Source organism: Balaenoptera borealis (assembly GCF_965194805.1).
Source record: "Balaenoptera borealis genome assembly, chromosome: 3".
Taxonomy (NCBI): domain Eukaryota; kingdom Metazoa; phylum Chordata; class Mammalia; order Artiodactyla; family Balaenopteridae; genus Balaenoptera; species Balaenoptera borealis.
This window is the reverse complement of record NC_138866.1, coordinates 121,944,612-121,960,025: the sequence shown is the minus strand read 5'-3', so window position 1 is coordinate 121,960,025 and position 15,414 is coordinate 121,944,612. Positions and strand designations below refer to the sequence as shown.

At 52.7% G+C, this 15,414-nt stretch overlaps 1 protein-coding gene across 3 annotated transcripts; it reads left to right on the top strand.

Annotated features, from left to right (window-relative positions):
• The first annotated feature begins 8,386 nt into the window (after window positions 1–8,386).
• CYP1A1 (cytochrome P450 family 1 subfamily A member 1) lies at window positions 8,387–15,209 on the top strand. 3 transcript variants are annotated; one of them, XM_082387311.1, is made up of 7 exons: window positions 8,387–8,484; window positions 11,312–12,173; window positions 12,728–12,854; window positions 12,943–13,032; window positions 13,126–13,249; window positions 13,395–13,481; window positions 13,645–15,209. In XM_082387311.1, the coding sequence occupies exons 2-7, from the start codon at window positions 11,337–11,339 to the stop codon at window positions 13,952–13,954; spliced, it is 1,575 nt and encodes a 524-aa protein (XP_082243437.1). In that variant the 5' UTR covers window positions 8,387–8,484; window positions 11,312–11,336; the 3' UTR covers window positions 13,955–15,209. The 3 variants fall into 3 exon arrangements, with proteins under 3 accessions (XP_082243437.1, XP_082243436.1, XP_082243438.1); XM_082387310.1 differs by having other exon boundaries at window positions 11,309–12,173; XM_082387312.1 differs by lacking the exon at window positions 13,395–13,481 and having other exon boundaries at window positions 11,309–12,173.
• The last annotated feature ends 205 nt before the right edge of the window (window positions 15,210–15,414 follow it).

Genomic DNA, 15,414 nt, shown 5'->3' with positions numbered 1-15,414 from the left:
ACCTCTTGAGTCTGACCACTTTCTCCATCACTGTGGCACTGCCTGGAGAAGACTCTCAGCGCCGCTTCCCACCTGGACTTTTGCAGGAACCTCCTATGTGGTATCACTGTCTCTAGGGCAGTGTTGCCCAGTAGAACTTTCTGTGATGACGGAAATATTCTAAGTCTGTGCTATCCAATAAGGTAGCCACCAGTCACATGTGGCTACCGAGCATTTGAAATGGCTGGTACAACAGAAATACTGAATTTTTAATTCTATTTAATTTTAAATGTAAGTAGCTGCATGTGGCTAGTGGCTACTGTATTGGATGGCACAGTTCTAGGCTCCCTCCATCCCATCCCTCCAATCTGGGCTCCACACTGCCACCCAAGTGAACTTCCTGAAATTGCAAATCTGAGCAATCCATATCCCTTTGTAAAATCCCTTAGTACTAATTTCTTAAGACATTCAAAAACCAAACCAAACTCCTTAGCTCAGCATGTGAGCCAGTTCCTACTCACTTCTCTGAGCTTGGTTCCCACGACTCCCTCCCTCTCATGCATCTTTCCCACCAGTCAGAAGCAACTCTTAGAATTCTTCTAGTTTTCGGCCTCTGTGCATTCAGACATGTTGTTCCCTCTGCCTGGAACACCCTACCCTCCTCTCAACCACCCCTTCCCCAGCCAACAAACACTCTCATGGAAATGCATTGCTTCCAGGTTAGAGATGCTTACTTATATTGCACTACTATGATGGATATATGACAAAGCATTCTCATCTCTCCATTAAAGCAAAGCCTCCAAAACTCTGCTCCAGGTCCACCTCCTCTGGGGTGTGCCCTGACCCCCTACTCTGTTTCAGATCCTCCTCCTTTGGACATAGCTCTCCCGTGGCACAAACACCACGGTGGCATATTGCTTTGGTTTCCTTTGCCCTCTCTAGACCATGAACAACTTGAAGCAAACTATGTTCTTATTTACTCAGTTTTTAGTACAGTACCCGTCACATAGTGGATGTTCAGCCATATTCTTCGAGCATAAATTATGTTGCCAGCCACTGTTCTCGGAGGAAACTTAGAGCAGTGAATAAGACAGACCTTGCCTTTGTGGAGGAGACTGACAACAAGCAAGTGAACATGAATGAGATCATCGCAGACCCAGGTTGTGCTGAAAATCCTCTTTGTCCTCCACATCCACTCGCCCCCTTCTCCACCCTGCTCTATGCACTGAGAGGCTGACCTCAGCAGACTGTGTCAGTGGGCTCCCCATCCTCTGGCGACTTGTTGGGTTCAGTCAACGGGAGGCATGGGCATGAGATGGGAGGGTGGGAGGAGAGTGAGTTTGGGGTATTTTTTCTCCAGACCCTCCTTGCAAAGTCACCATGCTAGCCCACAGCTCCTGCCAGGCAGCTCTCCTCTCCTTACAGTCTCTCTCTCTGGGTTCCGGAAACAGATCCTTCCTCTTGCCCTTTCAGGCTCAAGATAGTAAGGGCTCCTCTCTGTTACTAGTCATATGGTACCACACTATCCTGTGTTAGTTTCTCTATAACCTGTCAACACCTTTGTAAATTGTCCCCTTATTAAACTCTTCTCAATGATCCAGTTTTGAATGAATTCTGTTCTTGCAAGGACCGTGAATAATAAACTGGTTCTTTGCAAATTTCTGCTCCACCATCCTTGGAATATCAGCCTTTCCCCAAGGTCACAAGATGGCTGCTACAGTTCCGGCCATCACATCCAGACATGACAAGGGCCAGAGGGACAAGAGTGCATCTCTTGTCATGCATCCTTTTTTAAAAAAATTAATTAATTGATTAATTATATAGCTGTGTTGGGTCTTCGTTGCTGTGCGGGGGCTTTCTCTAGTTGCGGTGAGCAGGGGCTACTCTTCGTTGTGTTGTGTGGGCTTCTCATTGCGGTGGCTTCTCTTGTTGCAGAGCATGGGCTCTAGCTGCACGGCTTCAGTAGCTGTGGTGCGTGGGCTCAGTAGTTGTGGCTCACAGGCTCTAGAGCGCAGGCTCAGTAGTTGTGGCACACGGGCTTAGTTGCTCCACGGCATGTGGGATCTTCCCGGAACAGGGCTTGAACCTGTGTCCCCTGCATTGGCAGGTGGATTCTTAACCACTGCACTACCAGGGAAGTCCCAGATCAGAGTATTAGGCTCTCTCCCTGTAGGGTCTTTGCATGCTAGCAGCAACTCTCTACTGAAGGCCACAGCTCCTCTCTATAGCCTCTCCACAGCCACCTCCTCTGGGTTTTGTTTTCTGCTCTTTCCCCTCATCACTTCTGGCCTTGCTGCTGCTAGCCCTGGACTGCTGCATTGTCCCTATTGATTTCCCTAAACGTTGAACCTTTGTGAATGGTCCCTTTATTAAATTCTCCTCAATGACTTAGTTTGAGGGGCCTCTCTGTTTCCTGCAGGGACTGACCCTGACAGATATAAGGAGGGACTTGCCTGGTGTGTCTTAGGAACCTCAGGCTACTCTTGTGCCTGGAGAGGAGTGAGCCGGGGAAGTAGGAGTAACAGGTGAGGAGGTCAGAGGGATAATGGGAGCCACATCTGGAAGGGCCCTGCAGGCCATTGTAAGGACTGTTTCCTCTGAGATTCTTCAAAAACTTCCTTCTGAAAACTTCAACTTGGGGAAAGGATGGGGTCCCTTCCTCAGCTAGGAGCTGGGAGTGCAAATGGGGCACCTTCCTTCCCAGGGCATCCCAGCCAGCAGGGTGTGAACTCTGCTCCCAGAGCAGTGAGATGGCACAGACTCATCTGATGATCTCTGCCTCGAGTGTGGGTTCTCTCCACGCACTTCCCAGCCAACAACTCCTCAGCTCCATCATGGGGTCTTCTGGAGGTAAAACTAGCCGCTCACAGTGGTGCTGATGGTGGCATTGTTGGCACAGAGGCAAACCAGTGGGAAGCTATTAGATAGGAGTAACTTCTTAGGATTCTGTCCAACCTACCCAGGCCTTTTTGGATCTGTCTCAAGTTCCAAGGTTTAATCACTCAGAGAACGCTGTTGGGTAAGCCTCTCTGACCTGCAGGTTTTGGTTATAATTCTTCCAGTTGCAAGCCCCCAAACCCACTCCTACTAAAAGAGAAAGATAAGGAGGAGGAGGAGAAGGAGGAGAAAGAAGAAGAGAAAGAGGAAACAGTAAAGAAGAAGGGAAAAGGGGGAAAGGAGGAGATGGCGGAGGTGGTGATGTTATTGACTCACATAACAGAGATGTTTTATGGTGAACTTCATTGGCTTCAGGAATAACTGGATCTAGATGCTCAATGTCATCAATTCTTTCCCTCCCTCCCCTCATCTCCCAGTTCTGCTTTCCTCTAATGGGCTTCTTAAAAAATGGCCACTGGTAGGTCCAGAATTATTTTCTAACCAGCTTAGCCACCACTGGCAGAAAGAGAACATTTCTTTTCCAACAATTTCATTAAAACCCCACAGGGCTCTCAGTGGCTTGGTCTGAGTCATGTGTCAGCCTGGTAGCCTGGGGTAGGGTTAGTTCCACCAAGCCTATTGGCTAAGAGTAGGGGTGGGGTGGTCCCCAAAGGACAATTGAAGTGGTATTTCAAGAAGAAGAGAGGATGGATGCTGGGCACATGAAACCACTCACATGTCGACTATCACTGGTGTGACCATATAATTTATTGTCCAAGCCAGGACTCTTTTGAGAAGGAAAGAGGACACTTTTAATAGACAAGACAACAGGCTTAGTCCACGACTATCCTGGGAAAGTATCGTCACCCTATCTATAGCAGCCAAGAGCCAGAGAGCCAGGGGCTGCCCCATCTGAGCCTTGGATCCTGCAAACCAAATCTCTCTGGCTCTCTGGGCACAGGTAGGAGAGGAGAAGGCTCTCAGGGCTCAGATCTCAGGTGGGGTGGAGGGTGGCTTGGTGGGGTGGGGACACATTGGAAGACAAGTCCCAGTTCTCCACATCCACTCAAACTCCACCTTCTCAAACTGCCTCACCCCCACCTCCCACTCCAATGCTTTGTTCAAGTTATGGCCCCTCTTTATGCCAGGTGTGCCCTTCCTGTACTCCTCATATGCCAGGACCCTTCTCTAGTCCTCTGCTCTCCCCCAGGGGCCTCAGCCTTCTCACAGCTCCTGTAGCATTTCCAGATTTAGCATAGGCTCTGTTCAGCGTGCTTCCTGCTTCCACTGTGGGGTAGGGGTTTTATTCTGGGTCTTGTTGTCTCCTCATCCCCTTGCCACGTAGCCCTCAGCAGTGCTGACTGAAGACTCTAAGCTGGGTCACTCTGCTGGGCCAAAACCCTCAGCTGTCTCTCCCTCCAGCCCAGAGCCCTCTCCTTTCTGCACTGCCCACCCCTTCCTCTGTGTTCCTGGTATCGATCGCTAGGGAATCCTAGCCAAAGGGCTTCTCACGCAAAGGCATACAAACTTTGACCCAGAATTGGCTGTTCAGCTCCAGGTCAAGGTCCTCTAACCTCCTGCCTGTCTCCCTCTTTCTCTGCCCGGTGCTCCTGAGGGCCCCCTTCTATCTTGTGAGCTGTTCCCCAAGACAGGGCTTGGTGATGAGAAGTGCAGGGCCTCCCATAACCTCAGTGCCCCAGACTCTTGTCCAGGAAGATGGGGAGATGGGGGGCCCTGACCTAGAGTCTGAGCCTGTCTACCTTTGGCCCCCTGGGGCTTTGCTGCTGGTCTGGGACAATAAATCATGGTGGGAAGAGCCCTGGCCTGGAAGCAAGGGGCTAGAGTTCTGGGCTCTGCTTTGATTTGTCATTTGTCCTCGGGCCTTCTTCTTTCTGGCATCGGTCTCTCCAGCTGAGAAGTGGGAGAGGAATTGGCTTAATTAGCTAACGAATTTCTTTGGGATTAAGAGCCCCTTGGAGAGTGTGAGAAAAGCAGTGCATCTTCTACCAAGAGAAGTGGTTTTCTGTGTCCTGGTCAGGAACCCCAGCAGATGGTCTTCCAGCCATGTTGAGCAGGCTGCCATGATTCTCTAGAGCTAGGGCATTGGTGGGAACCCTGAGTGCCAAGGGAGAGATTGGGCTGCAGAGCAGAGTGATGGATTTGGGAGTACCTTGCTTCCCACTTCCTTGCCATGGCTTCTACACAAGTTTTTTCCACCCTCTATGGCTCTAGCCCCAGTTGGGATTAAAGGACAGACCTCTCTTGGGTACAATGGAGTTTCTCAGGCTGAGCCAGAGATGCAAAGGTGAAATGAATGGAAGGATGCTGGACAGAATGGAAGCCCAGCAATACCTCCCTTGCCTCCTGCTTGTTCTGTTACCTAAATTCCACCATTATATCATCAGTACTTTGGGCTCAAAGTACATGACCCTGGTCATGTGCCCCATTCGTAATACAGCTGGATTTAACTCCTTTACCAAGTCCTTTATCTTGCAAGGACTTGGCTTATTAGATCAATTTCCCACAGGCTGGTTTTCTGTGTTACAGCATGGGGGATGGAGTGACAGGTTGGGTTGGGGTCCTAGCAAGAGTCAAATGTCCTGAGAATTACCATGGAATAGTGCTGGAAACAGACCAGGAGAAATCTAACTTGCTGTGGAAAGGATCCAGGAAGTCTTCTCAGAGGAAATGATGTTTTAGCTGAGACTTTAAGTAGGGGAGATTAGAAGTAGAGGTGGGGGATTCCCTGGTGGCGCAGTGGTTGAGAATCTGCCTGCTGATGCAGGGGACACGGGTTCGAGCCCTGGTCTGGGAAGATCTCACATGCCCCGGAGCAACTAGGTCCGTGAGCCACAACTACTGAGCCTGTGCGTCTGGAGCCTGTGCTCCGCAACAAGAGAGGCCACGATAGTGAGAGGCCCGCGCACCGCGATGAAGAGTGGCCCCCGCTTGCCGCAACTGGAGAAAGCCCTCGCACAGAAACGAAGACCCAACACAGCCAAAAATAAATAAATTAAAAAAAAAAAAAAAAAAAAAAAAAGCTACAGAAGTAGAGGTGGGCATTCCTGGTAGGTTCTGCTAAAGATTCTGGTTTCTATTCATATGGCAGTTACTGAAGGGGCAAGGTGGTGATGGAATGAGATTTTGCATTTTTGAAAAGACCACTTTGGATGCCACAGGGTGGAGAAGGAATTGGAGAGAGTGAAAGGCAGATGGTACCCAGGCTTCGAGGCTGTTAGTACTCCAGGGAGCAATGATGGGGGCCTGGATGAGGATGTGGCAGTGGGGCTGGACAGATACCAAAGTGGAAAAATGTGTCCTTTACCCCTTCAGTCTGTTCTCAGCACAGTAGCCAGTGATCTTCCTTGACTCAGACCTCACAATGTCTCTATCTCACACAAAGAAAAGTCCCATGTTTCTCAGCGAGGTGTTCCCTGCACCTGGGGAAGGGCTTCCACCCCCTCCCGCCCCCCGCATCCCCCCCCCCCCCCCCCCCCGCCGCCTGTGCAGGGCTTTTGAACTTGCTGTTCCTTCTGCCAGGTGCACTCTTCTTCCAGATATCCGTGTGCCTTGATTCTTGATTTCACCCTCCTGCCTGGGCTGGGTGTCATTTTCTCAGTGATGCCTTCCCCAACCAGCCTTTTTTTGAATTGCAGTCTGACCCCACATGATTCCTACCCCTTCTCTGCCTTATTTTTCTCTATAGCACTTTTCACCCTCTGAGACTCTCTGCGTTTTCTGTCTCCACCTCCCACCCCCCTTGCCTCACAATGTAAGCTACAGGAAAGCAGGAGGTTGTCAGTTTTGTTCACCTCTATATCAATCGCCAGCATCCAGAACTGTGTCTGGCACATAGTAGGCATTTGGTAAATATTTATTTGTGCAGTGCACGAGGTGGCATCCAACTGCAGTGGGAGGTGATGGGGCAGGATGAGGCTCCGTTTTCTCGTCTGGGCCAGTGGATGGCAGTGCTATTCGTAGGGTTGGGGAGCGCGGCGGCGAGGGCGGGTGATGTGGTTGGTTGGGGACACGTTGAGCTAAACACGCAAATACGCCTGGACACCCTACATCGGGAAGCCTCGGCAGGGGCGAGGACAGTGTCGGAGGCAGCCGGCCAGGCGACCCGGGCTGTGCTGGGGTTGCATGTCCCGCCACAGGCGTGGACCAAAAATACGGACACACTCAGGAGCCCGCTTGCTTGCAAAAGCCCAGCTCTGCACGCAAACCTAGGCCCTTTGCACTGCCCCCCAACCCCCATCCAATCACGCACCTACGAGGGTTCGGCGGCTCCTCTCCCTCCACCTCTACCCACACGCTCCACTAGAGACTGGCCCTTTAAGAGCCCCGCTCCCGACTCCTCCCCCCACCCCACCCCACCCCTCACCCCCCCATCCCCCCCCACCGCCCGCGCTCGCGTGACTGTGCCGGGACTGAGCCGGGTCCGGGAGTTGGGCGGCTGGGTGGCTGCGCGGGCCTCCGGGTCCTTCTCACGCAACTTCTGGGCACCGCGCCCCCAGCCAGGTGGGGCCGGGATGGACGGCGTGACCTCTGCCCCCTGGAGGGATGTGCCAGACACATGCACGCTAGCCTGGGGAGGCATGTGCGCCGGGCGCCCCCCTCTTTAGTCCCTGGGCCCCCTCTCTTGCCCGCCCAAGGGCCTCCCTCTAACCCTTTGCTCGGCCACCAGGAGATCCATTCGCCTCCCGATTTCTCTGCCATGCCAAAGCGCTAGCAACCCTGGGAACCTCGAGGGCCCGTGGGTCCTGGCTGGAAGTACCCTTGGTTTGCAGCATTCCAAAGTGGCCCCAGAGGCGCCTCAACGTGTCCCCGCTAGTGCGCGCTCGGCGATACTGCACTTTCTCCATCCCTTCCCGCCCCTCCGTCAGGGAACGCTGACTTCTGCTAGTCTTCCGGGCTCTGGGGTGGGGGGGTGGAGGGCTCTGGGGGAAGGGGCCAGCCCATCGGCGCCTCTGGCCTTCCGGCCCCGGTGACCTCGGGGCTGGGGTCGTCGTGCTTCTCACGCGAGCCTGGACTCAATAACCCGGGTTAGGAGGTCATCACCCGGCAGCTCCGCCCCTCCCTGCCTGCCTGGCCCCCATCCGCTAGTAGTGAAGAGGAAGCAATTGCACTCCCAAAGTTCAGTGGGTGCAAAAATGAGGGAGAGGGGTCCCCGTGCCCGGGGATAGAGCACCCCCATACCCTCTGTCGGGCTATCATGGGACTACTTCCCCAAAACCTTCTCAGCTGGGCTCTGCGCTATCCATGGAGTACCTCGGAACTGGGGGTCCCAGGTGTCCCTAACCCTCACCCCTTTAAGTGCCGGCACTTGGTTGAGGCATCCCATAGTGGGTTCTTACCTATCCCCTTGCGTCCTGTCCCCCCACTCCTCCCTCCATCCTAGAGCGACCATTCGCCAGCCGCACCCCGCCCCCCCCCACCCCGCCCCATCCCAGCGCTCCAGGAGGCGTGGCCACAAAAGAAAGCCGCCTATAAAGGTGGCAGTGCCTTCACCCTCACCCTCACCCAGAAGGTGACAGTTCCTTGGAGCCTTCTGTGATCTTCTTCGGGGGTCCCTGGCTCCAGAGACCACTCTTCCCAGCTCAGCTCTGTACCCCCCCACAGACGCAGGTGAGTGCTGGGGGCTTCTGGGTTGTCCCTTCCCTCCCCCCAAAGGAAAATTTTGATGCATCAAGGTCTTCCTGGTCTAGCATCTCAAAAAAAGGCTAAGAGTGTCCCTAGTGAGGAGGCAGTCCAGCTCCCTCACTAAGTGGGGAAACTGAAGCCTGAGGAAGGGCAGGACTTGCCCAAGGTCCCTCGACTAGTACCAGAACTCTAGACGTAGATGCTCCCCTCTCAGGACTCCAGGACCCAGGCTCCAGCTCCATCTCCCACTGACTCCATGAATGCCTTGGGGCTTCCCCATAAGGGTCACCTGGGAGGCTGGAATAAGGACACAGGTGAGCCAGTGCAGCCCTCCTTCAGGCTGTGTGAGGGGGGGCTTCTCCTGGGTGGTCAGGGTGGATGGAGGGGGCAGGTTGGGTTCTTACTAGCTGTACCCTGACTTATCTAAAAGCTACCCCTGGCTGGAGCCACCCTCCCAAGGCATAGCTTGTCAGTGCTGAGGTGTGCTGGCCCCACATGGGAGGCTGATCTGAGTGGGAGTCCTGAGCACTGCCGAGGGGCCTTCCCTGTTCCATTGACTGTCTTCTCTGTCCTCTGCTGGGGGCAGTCAATGTGAGAGACTGCCCGCTGCAGAAAGCTTGACCCTGAAAATTCAGCAGTCACATCTCTCTTGGCCTCCTACCATCTTTTTTTTTTTTTTCAAAATTAACAGCCACAATAGTTTATTTACCATTGAACTCTTTATAAGATATTTACAAGACAACCAATTTTACACATCAGAAATGGTATAAAAGTATGAATTACAACACAGACAACAATATGAAATGGGCATAAAACAAAGCTGAAGTGGACAGACAAGCAATTTCTCTTTTTAATTTATTAACACTAGCTTAAACTTTGTTAAGGAAAGAAACAAAGAACTGTGTTTTAGGAGAAGTGCTGGGCCTTCAGTTGAAGATTGAATTCACAGTGTTGTATCCCACGTAGGGAAAAAATAAGACTAATTTTCCCCCCACACTTTAACACACTGTAATTTTGCTCTTGAAACTTTGCTAATCTACTCTCCAACCTCCTTCTCAACAAAACTTCAACATATCCAAATCAAAGGAGAATTGATCTAGAAGATTGGCCTCCTACCATCTTACTAAGGCTAGAGGTCTTTGGGGCACCCAGTGTGCAGAAGGGAAAACCATGGCACACCAAGGCCTAGCAGTGTCCCCAGTTCACTCAAGGTGTTGGGACTAAAGTGTGCTTTGGGATTCAGCTCCTCCAGGAAGCCTCCCCAGACAGATGGCTATAGTAGTTGAGGTAGGAACCATACAATCTCCCCATCTTGGCTGGCTTTTCTGTGGGGAAACCTCACTAGTCAGACTGTGAGTTTCCCCAGGTCAGATCTGGGTTTTCTCTTCTCTGAGATCAGCTGGGCACCCTGAATCAGAGGTCATGTCGCACTCCCTGTCTCAGGTGATGTGACTGGAGCCGAGAAGGGTAAAATGCACCGACTAATCCAAGGCCACATCATAGAGCCTGGAACACTGGGTGTCCTGACCACCAGTCCAGGGCACCAGTAAGATGTCCCAGTCAGAGCCCCATGCCTCGAAGAGAGTAGTCCATGAATTTGCACACCCTTTCTAGACCGAACCTAGAGAGAAAGTATTGTCTCAGCCTCTGTTAAACTCAGCTCCATTCCTAGTTTCCCAGATTCCAGTCTGGAGTTTTCTTGCAGCCTTTGCCTAGTGGGAACCTTCCATTTATTCACAGCTCTCTAGTGACTGGCAAATGGGGGAGGCCCAGACTATTCATTCATTGAGAATTGAGCCCAATGAAAACCCTGGCCTGGAATTCTGTGACCTGGAGCCTCAATCTAGCTGGCCTCCAGCTGCTTTTAAACCGTGGGTCAGTTGAACTCAGAGAGCTGGGGATGAGGGCAGAGTGGCTTAGACAGTAAGTAAGGGGGCAGTCCCCTGTCCCCGTCCCCACCCTGTCCCAGAGTCTGGCAGGATTCCCTAGACCCTGGGTTTGAGCAATAGAGAACTGAGGGTTCCGGGAAAATCCCTTTTCATCGATTGATCTGACCACTCTTCCAAGGGAGGTACCTATGACAGGTGCTGAAAACTTCCCAAGGAACTTTCCCTAAGAGGTCTGAGTCCTGGCTCTGTCTGAGTGTTGGGTGCCTGTAGCCAAGTCAGTGCCTCCTCTGAAGGTGAGTTTCCCCAAATGTGAAACGAGGCTGAAGGAGTGGATGATCCGTTGCTCTCTGATAGCGTTTTCCCTAGTTGGGTGGGTAGTACTCAAGGGGAATTGGGTGATACACATCGATTATGTGTTTATTTTAATATATGTTAGGGAAAAATACCCTGTACTTTCACACAGATATTATGGTTTGGAATGATGCTAAGTGGGTGGATTTAAAGCTGATTTTAGAAAAATATGAAGCAAATAATAGTATAGGTGCTCTATGGAAACCACAGGCTGATGTTTAGATTGGTGCAGCAGTTAAGAGAAAGGAATTAGGCAAATTTGGATTGGGATTTGGATCCTATACTTCCTGGCTGTGTGACCTTGGGCAAGTTACATACCTTCTCTGAGCCTCACTGCAGCCTACCACATACGCTGTGGCCAGGACTGAATGAAGAATGACTAAAATTCTTGGCACATAGTGGCAGCTCAACAAACAGCTTCTCCTACCTCCTCTTCCCCTTCATGTCCAGTGAACAGTTCTGGATAAGGTTTTCCCTTTCTTTGACCAGTGTGCTGACACTTTAGGACACTGGCTCCTGCCAGCTCCCCATCTGATGTCTTGATCTTTCGCTCCTATCCCACCTCTCAGCAGCCACCTTGGAATCTCTACACTGATCATGTTCTCTGTGTTTGGACTCTCCATCCCCATCTCGGCCACAGAGCTTCTCCTGGCCTCTGCCACCTTCTGCCTGGTATTCTGGGTGGTCAAGGCCTGGCAGCCTCGGGTCCCTAAAGGCCTGAAGAGTCCACCAGGGCCCTGGAGCTGGCCCCTGATCGGGCATGTGCTGACCTTGGGGAAGAGCCCACACTTGGCCCTGTCGCGGCTGAGCCAGCGCTATGGAGACGTGCTACAGATCCGCATTGGCTGCACACCCGTGCTGGTGCTCAGCGGCCTGGACACCATCCGGCAGGCCCTGGTGCGGCAGGGCGATGATTTCAAGGGCCGGCCTGACCTCTACAGCTTCACCTTAGTCGCTGATGGCCAGAGTATGACCTTCAACCCAGACTCTGGACCAGTGTGGGCTGCCCGGCGACGCCTGGCCCAGAATGCTCTCAACTCCTTCTCCGTTGCCTCAGACCCGGCTTCCTCGTCCTCCTGCTACCTGGAAGAGCACGTGAGCAAGGAGGCCGAGTACCTCATCGGCAAGTTCCAGGAGCTGATGGCAGGGTCTGGGCGCTTTGACCCCTACAGGTATGTAGTGGTGTCAGTGGCCAATGTCATCTGTGCCATGTGCTTTGGCCGACGCTATGACCATGACAACCAAGAGCTGCTTAGCGTAGTCGGCCTGAGTAATGAGTTCGGGGAGGTGGCTGCCTCTGGGAACCCAGCCGACTTCATCCCCATCCTCCGTTACCTGCCCAACACTGCCCTGGATGACTTCAAGGACTTGAATCAGAGGTTCTACATTTTCATGCAGAAGATGCTCAAGGAACACTATAAAACGTTTGAGAAGGTACAGGCTGGGGAGGGGCAGATGAGTGGTAGGGAGTGGGTAGGGTCAGGGATCAGGAGGTCAGAGATAACTGGAGCAGCATAGGGTTTGGCAGGCTCTCGCGGGCCTTCACCCTGGGATTTTGAAGCCAGTAGTGGAGGGGACTCCATCCTTGGCAGGGAGATAGAACTTTTTCTTGACCAGCCCTTCTATCTTTCCATCAGACAGCAATATTTACTGAAATAGCCAGTCCGTGCAGGACCCTAGGTCAGTTATTGTGGGGACCAGGAAGAGTTAAAGAGCTGGTCTTCCGGCCTCATGGGAGAGAAAAGGGTAAAGGGCATGTCCAGATGATAATGGTACTGGACTCTGTGTCAGATGTCCCTCGAGTTGGGACTGCAAGTGTCCTGAGTCAGGAGACAGCCTTGGAGAGGCAAGAGAAGCTGCAATGGTAGCCTCGGGCGTGGGGCAGTCACCTCCCTAACGAAGATGCTAGGGATGGGAAGGGACCAGGCCTGGATGAGAGGCAAGTCTGGGTTTGGGATCTTGCTCACCCGTGGGCCTTCCCTACCCAGGGCCGTATCCGGGACATCACAGACAGCCTGATTGAACACTGTCAGGGCAAGAGACTGGACGAGAATGCCAATATCCAGTTGTCAGATGAGAAGATCGTTAATGTCGTCATGGACCTCTTTGGAGCTGGTATGAGCTAACTCATTGTGCCCTTCCTCTTCCCAGCTGTCCTGACCCACCAACCACCTAACTTTGCCCTCTATTCTCCCCTGGCTAGGGTTTGACACAGTCACAACTGCCATCTCCTGGAGCCTCATGTACCTGGTGACAAGCCCCAGCGTGCAGAAAAAGATTCAGGAGGAGCTGGGTAGGTGGTGGCTTCCTTCAGTGTGCTCAAGGCAGGAGGTCCAACCAAGGTCTGAGTGGCCCCTTCATCTGTCTGGTCCTTTGTGTTCTGCAGACACAGTGATTGGCAGCGCAAGGCAGCCCCGGCTCTCTGATAGACCCCAGCTGCCCTACTTGGAGGCGTTCATTCTGGAGACTTTCCGACATTCCTCTTTCATCCCCTTCACCATCCCCCACAGGTGAGGCTCCACGGGTCCGCTGCTGTCTCATGCTGGGCCTTACTCCAGTTCATGTACCTGATCAGGGTGGTGGGAGGGACACCGTATGGGAGGCAGGGGGATCTCCTTGTGGCCCTGAGCCTAACTGAGCTTCCCCCCTCCCCAGTACCACAAGAGACACAAGTCTGAATGGCTTTTACATCCCCAAGGGGCGTTGTGTCTTTGTGAACCAGTGGCAGATCAACCATGACCAGTAAGTTGAGAGGGGGCAGGGGAAGCTTCACTCTCTCCTGAGCTTCAGACTCTCCTGTCCCTGGGCTTCTTGCCTAAACCCTATTCTTTCGAGCTGGGGCTCAACCCACTGGATGGTCCTGAGCCCCCAAGCTGCTACTTCAGCTGCCTCTCTCCAATTACAGGAAGCTGTGGGATGATCCATCTGCCTTCTGGCCAGAACGGTTTCTCACCGCTGATGGCACCATCAACAAAGCACTCAGTGAGAAAGTGATTCTTTTCGGTTTGGGCAAGCGGAAGTGCATCGGTGAGACCATTGCCCGCTGGGAGGTCTTTCTCTTCCTGGCCATCCTCCTGCAGCAGGTGGAATTCCATGTGACCCCGGGTGTGAAGGTGGACATGACCCCCGTGTATGGGCTGACCATGAAGCATGCCCACTGTGAGCACTTCCAGGCGCACATGCGCTCTCAGGGGACGGAGAGCCCTGCAGCCTAGACTCTCTACTGGCCTGTCTGGGCAGCCAGGCCAGGGGGCTGACCCAGGGGATCTAAACTTTGGCCTAAACGCACAGATATTGTCTGGCTGATTTTTTGCTGTCTGAGCTGTGGGCAAACCTGAGAGATTATACCTGCCGCCTACCGTGGACTTGTCCTTCTGCGCACTGACCACAGACAGTGGACACAGCAGGGGCCATACAGGAGCTGATGGAGCCCTTCCAAAGTTGTGCTTAAGCTAGGAGGCCTGGAAGGGATAGGAGGTCCTCAAACCTCTAAAGAGCTCTCTGGAAGCCCCTGGGCTCACCAGCTGGTTGGCCCTCTGTTCAGGCTGACTGGCTTGAGAAACATTTAGAGCAGGCAACGAGGGCCTGTCCAATCTCTTTGACAATTGGGAGGCATCAAGAGTGAAGAGGAGGGACTTACCTGGTGGCGCAGTGGTTAAGAATCCGCCTGCCAATGCAGGGGACACGGGTTCGATCCCTGGTCCAGGAAGATCCCACATGCCATGGAGCAACTAAGCCCGTGTGCCACAACTACTGAGCCTACGCTCTAGAGCCTGCGTTCTGCAACTACTGAAGCCCCCATGCCTAGAGCCCGTGCTCGCAACAAGAGAAGCCACCACAATGAGAAGCCCACGCACCGCAACGAAGAGCAGCCCCCACTCGCCATAACTAAAGAAAGCCTGCGCGCAGCAACAAAGACCCAATGTAGCCAAAAATAAATAAATTTATTAGGGAAAAAAAAAAGAGTGAAAGGGAGAGGCAGTCCAGGATACTGACACAGGGTTGGTCTCCCCGCTTATGCAAGGCTGAGCAATCTGACCATTAAGGTCTGGGACACTGTGCCTGGGAGATCGCCTTCCTCTCTGCAGGCAGGAACAGGTCTGCCTCCTGGCCTTGCAAGGTCCCTGTTCCTGTCCAGGATGGGCTGGGGACTTGTGTCTAAGAGGAGCAGAGAGCAGAGGGAGTGCCCAAATCCAGGCACCAGGACCAGGTCCGGAGGGAAGGGGTAGTAATTCAATCACCTTCTACTGGGTCTCCTTTCCCTATGCCCTGTGTTAAAACGTCTTTTAAAAATGTTTGTATGCAAGGGCCTTTTTATTTTAGCCTGTATTGTACTTGTATGTTTGCATTTACCATATATGAGAGCTTAAGAACTGTTTATTGAGTGCTATGGAGAAAATTCTAACCCAAGTATCCAGAAATGTGTGGGAAGCATCTACCTGAGCTAAATAAAGATATTATCCAAAAGTCGTATAGGTGGAGAGTTTTAAAATCTTGAGTGAAGCCGTCACTCATCTATGTGCCCACTCTGAGCCCGATCTCGTGTTGGGTTTTACTGTGGGAGGACGAAGGGGAGGAGGAGGCGGTGGAGAGGGGAACTTGCTGCTCTCAGGCAGCTCACAGTCTGGCTGGGGCACAAGACTCTATCACTTCACTGCCCTCCTCCTTCTCTAAC

Bases quoted from the DNA above. Each gene is read 5' to 3' on its own strand.
- CYP1A1 (XM_082387311.1), top strand. From the start codon at position 11,337: ATGTTCTCTGTGTTTGGACTCTCCATCCCCATCTCGGCCACAGAGCTT. The intron at 12,855-12,942 runs GTATGAGCTAAC...TCCCCTGGCTAG, and splicing joins CATGGACCTCTTTGGAGCTG to GGTTTGACACAGTCACAACT. The intron at 13,033-13,125 runs GTAGGTGGTGGC...TGTGTTCTGCAG, and splicing joins AAAGATTCAGGAGGAGCTGG to ACACAGTGATTGGCAGCGCA.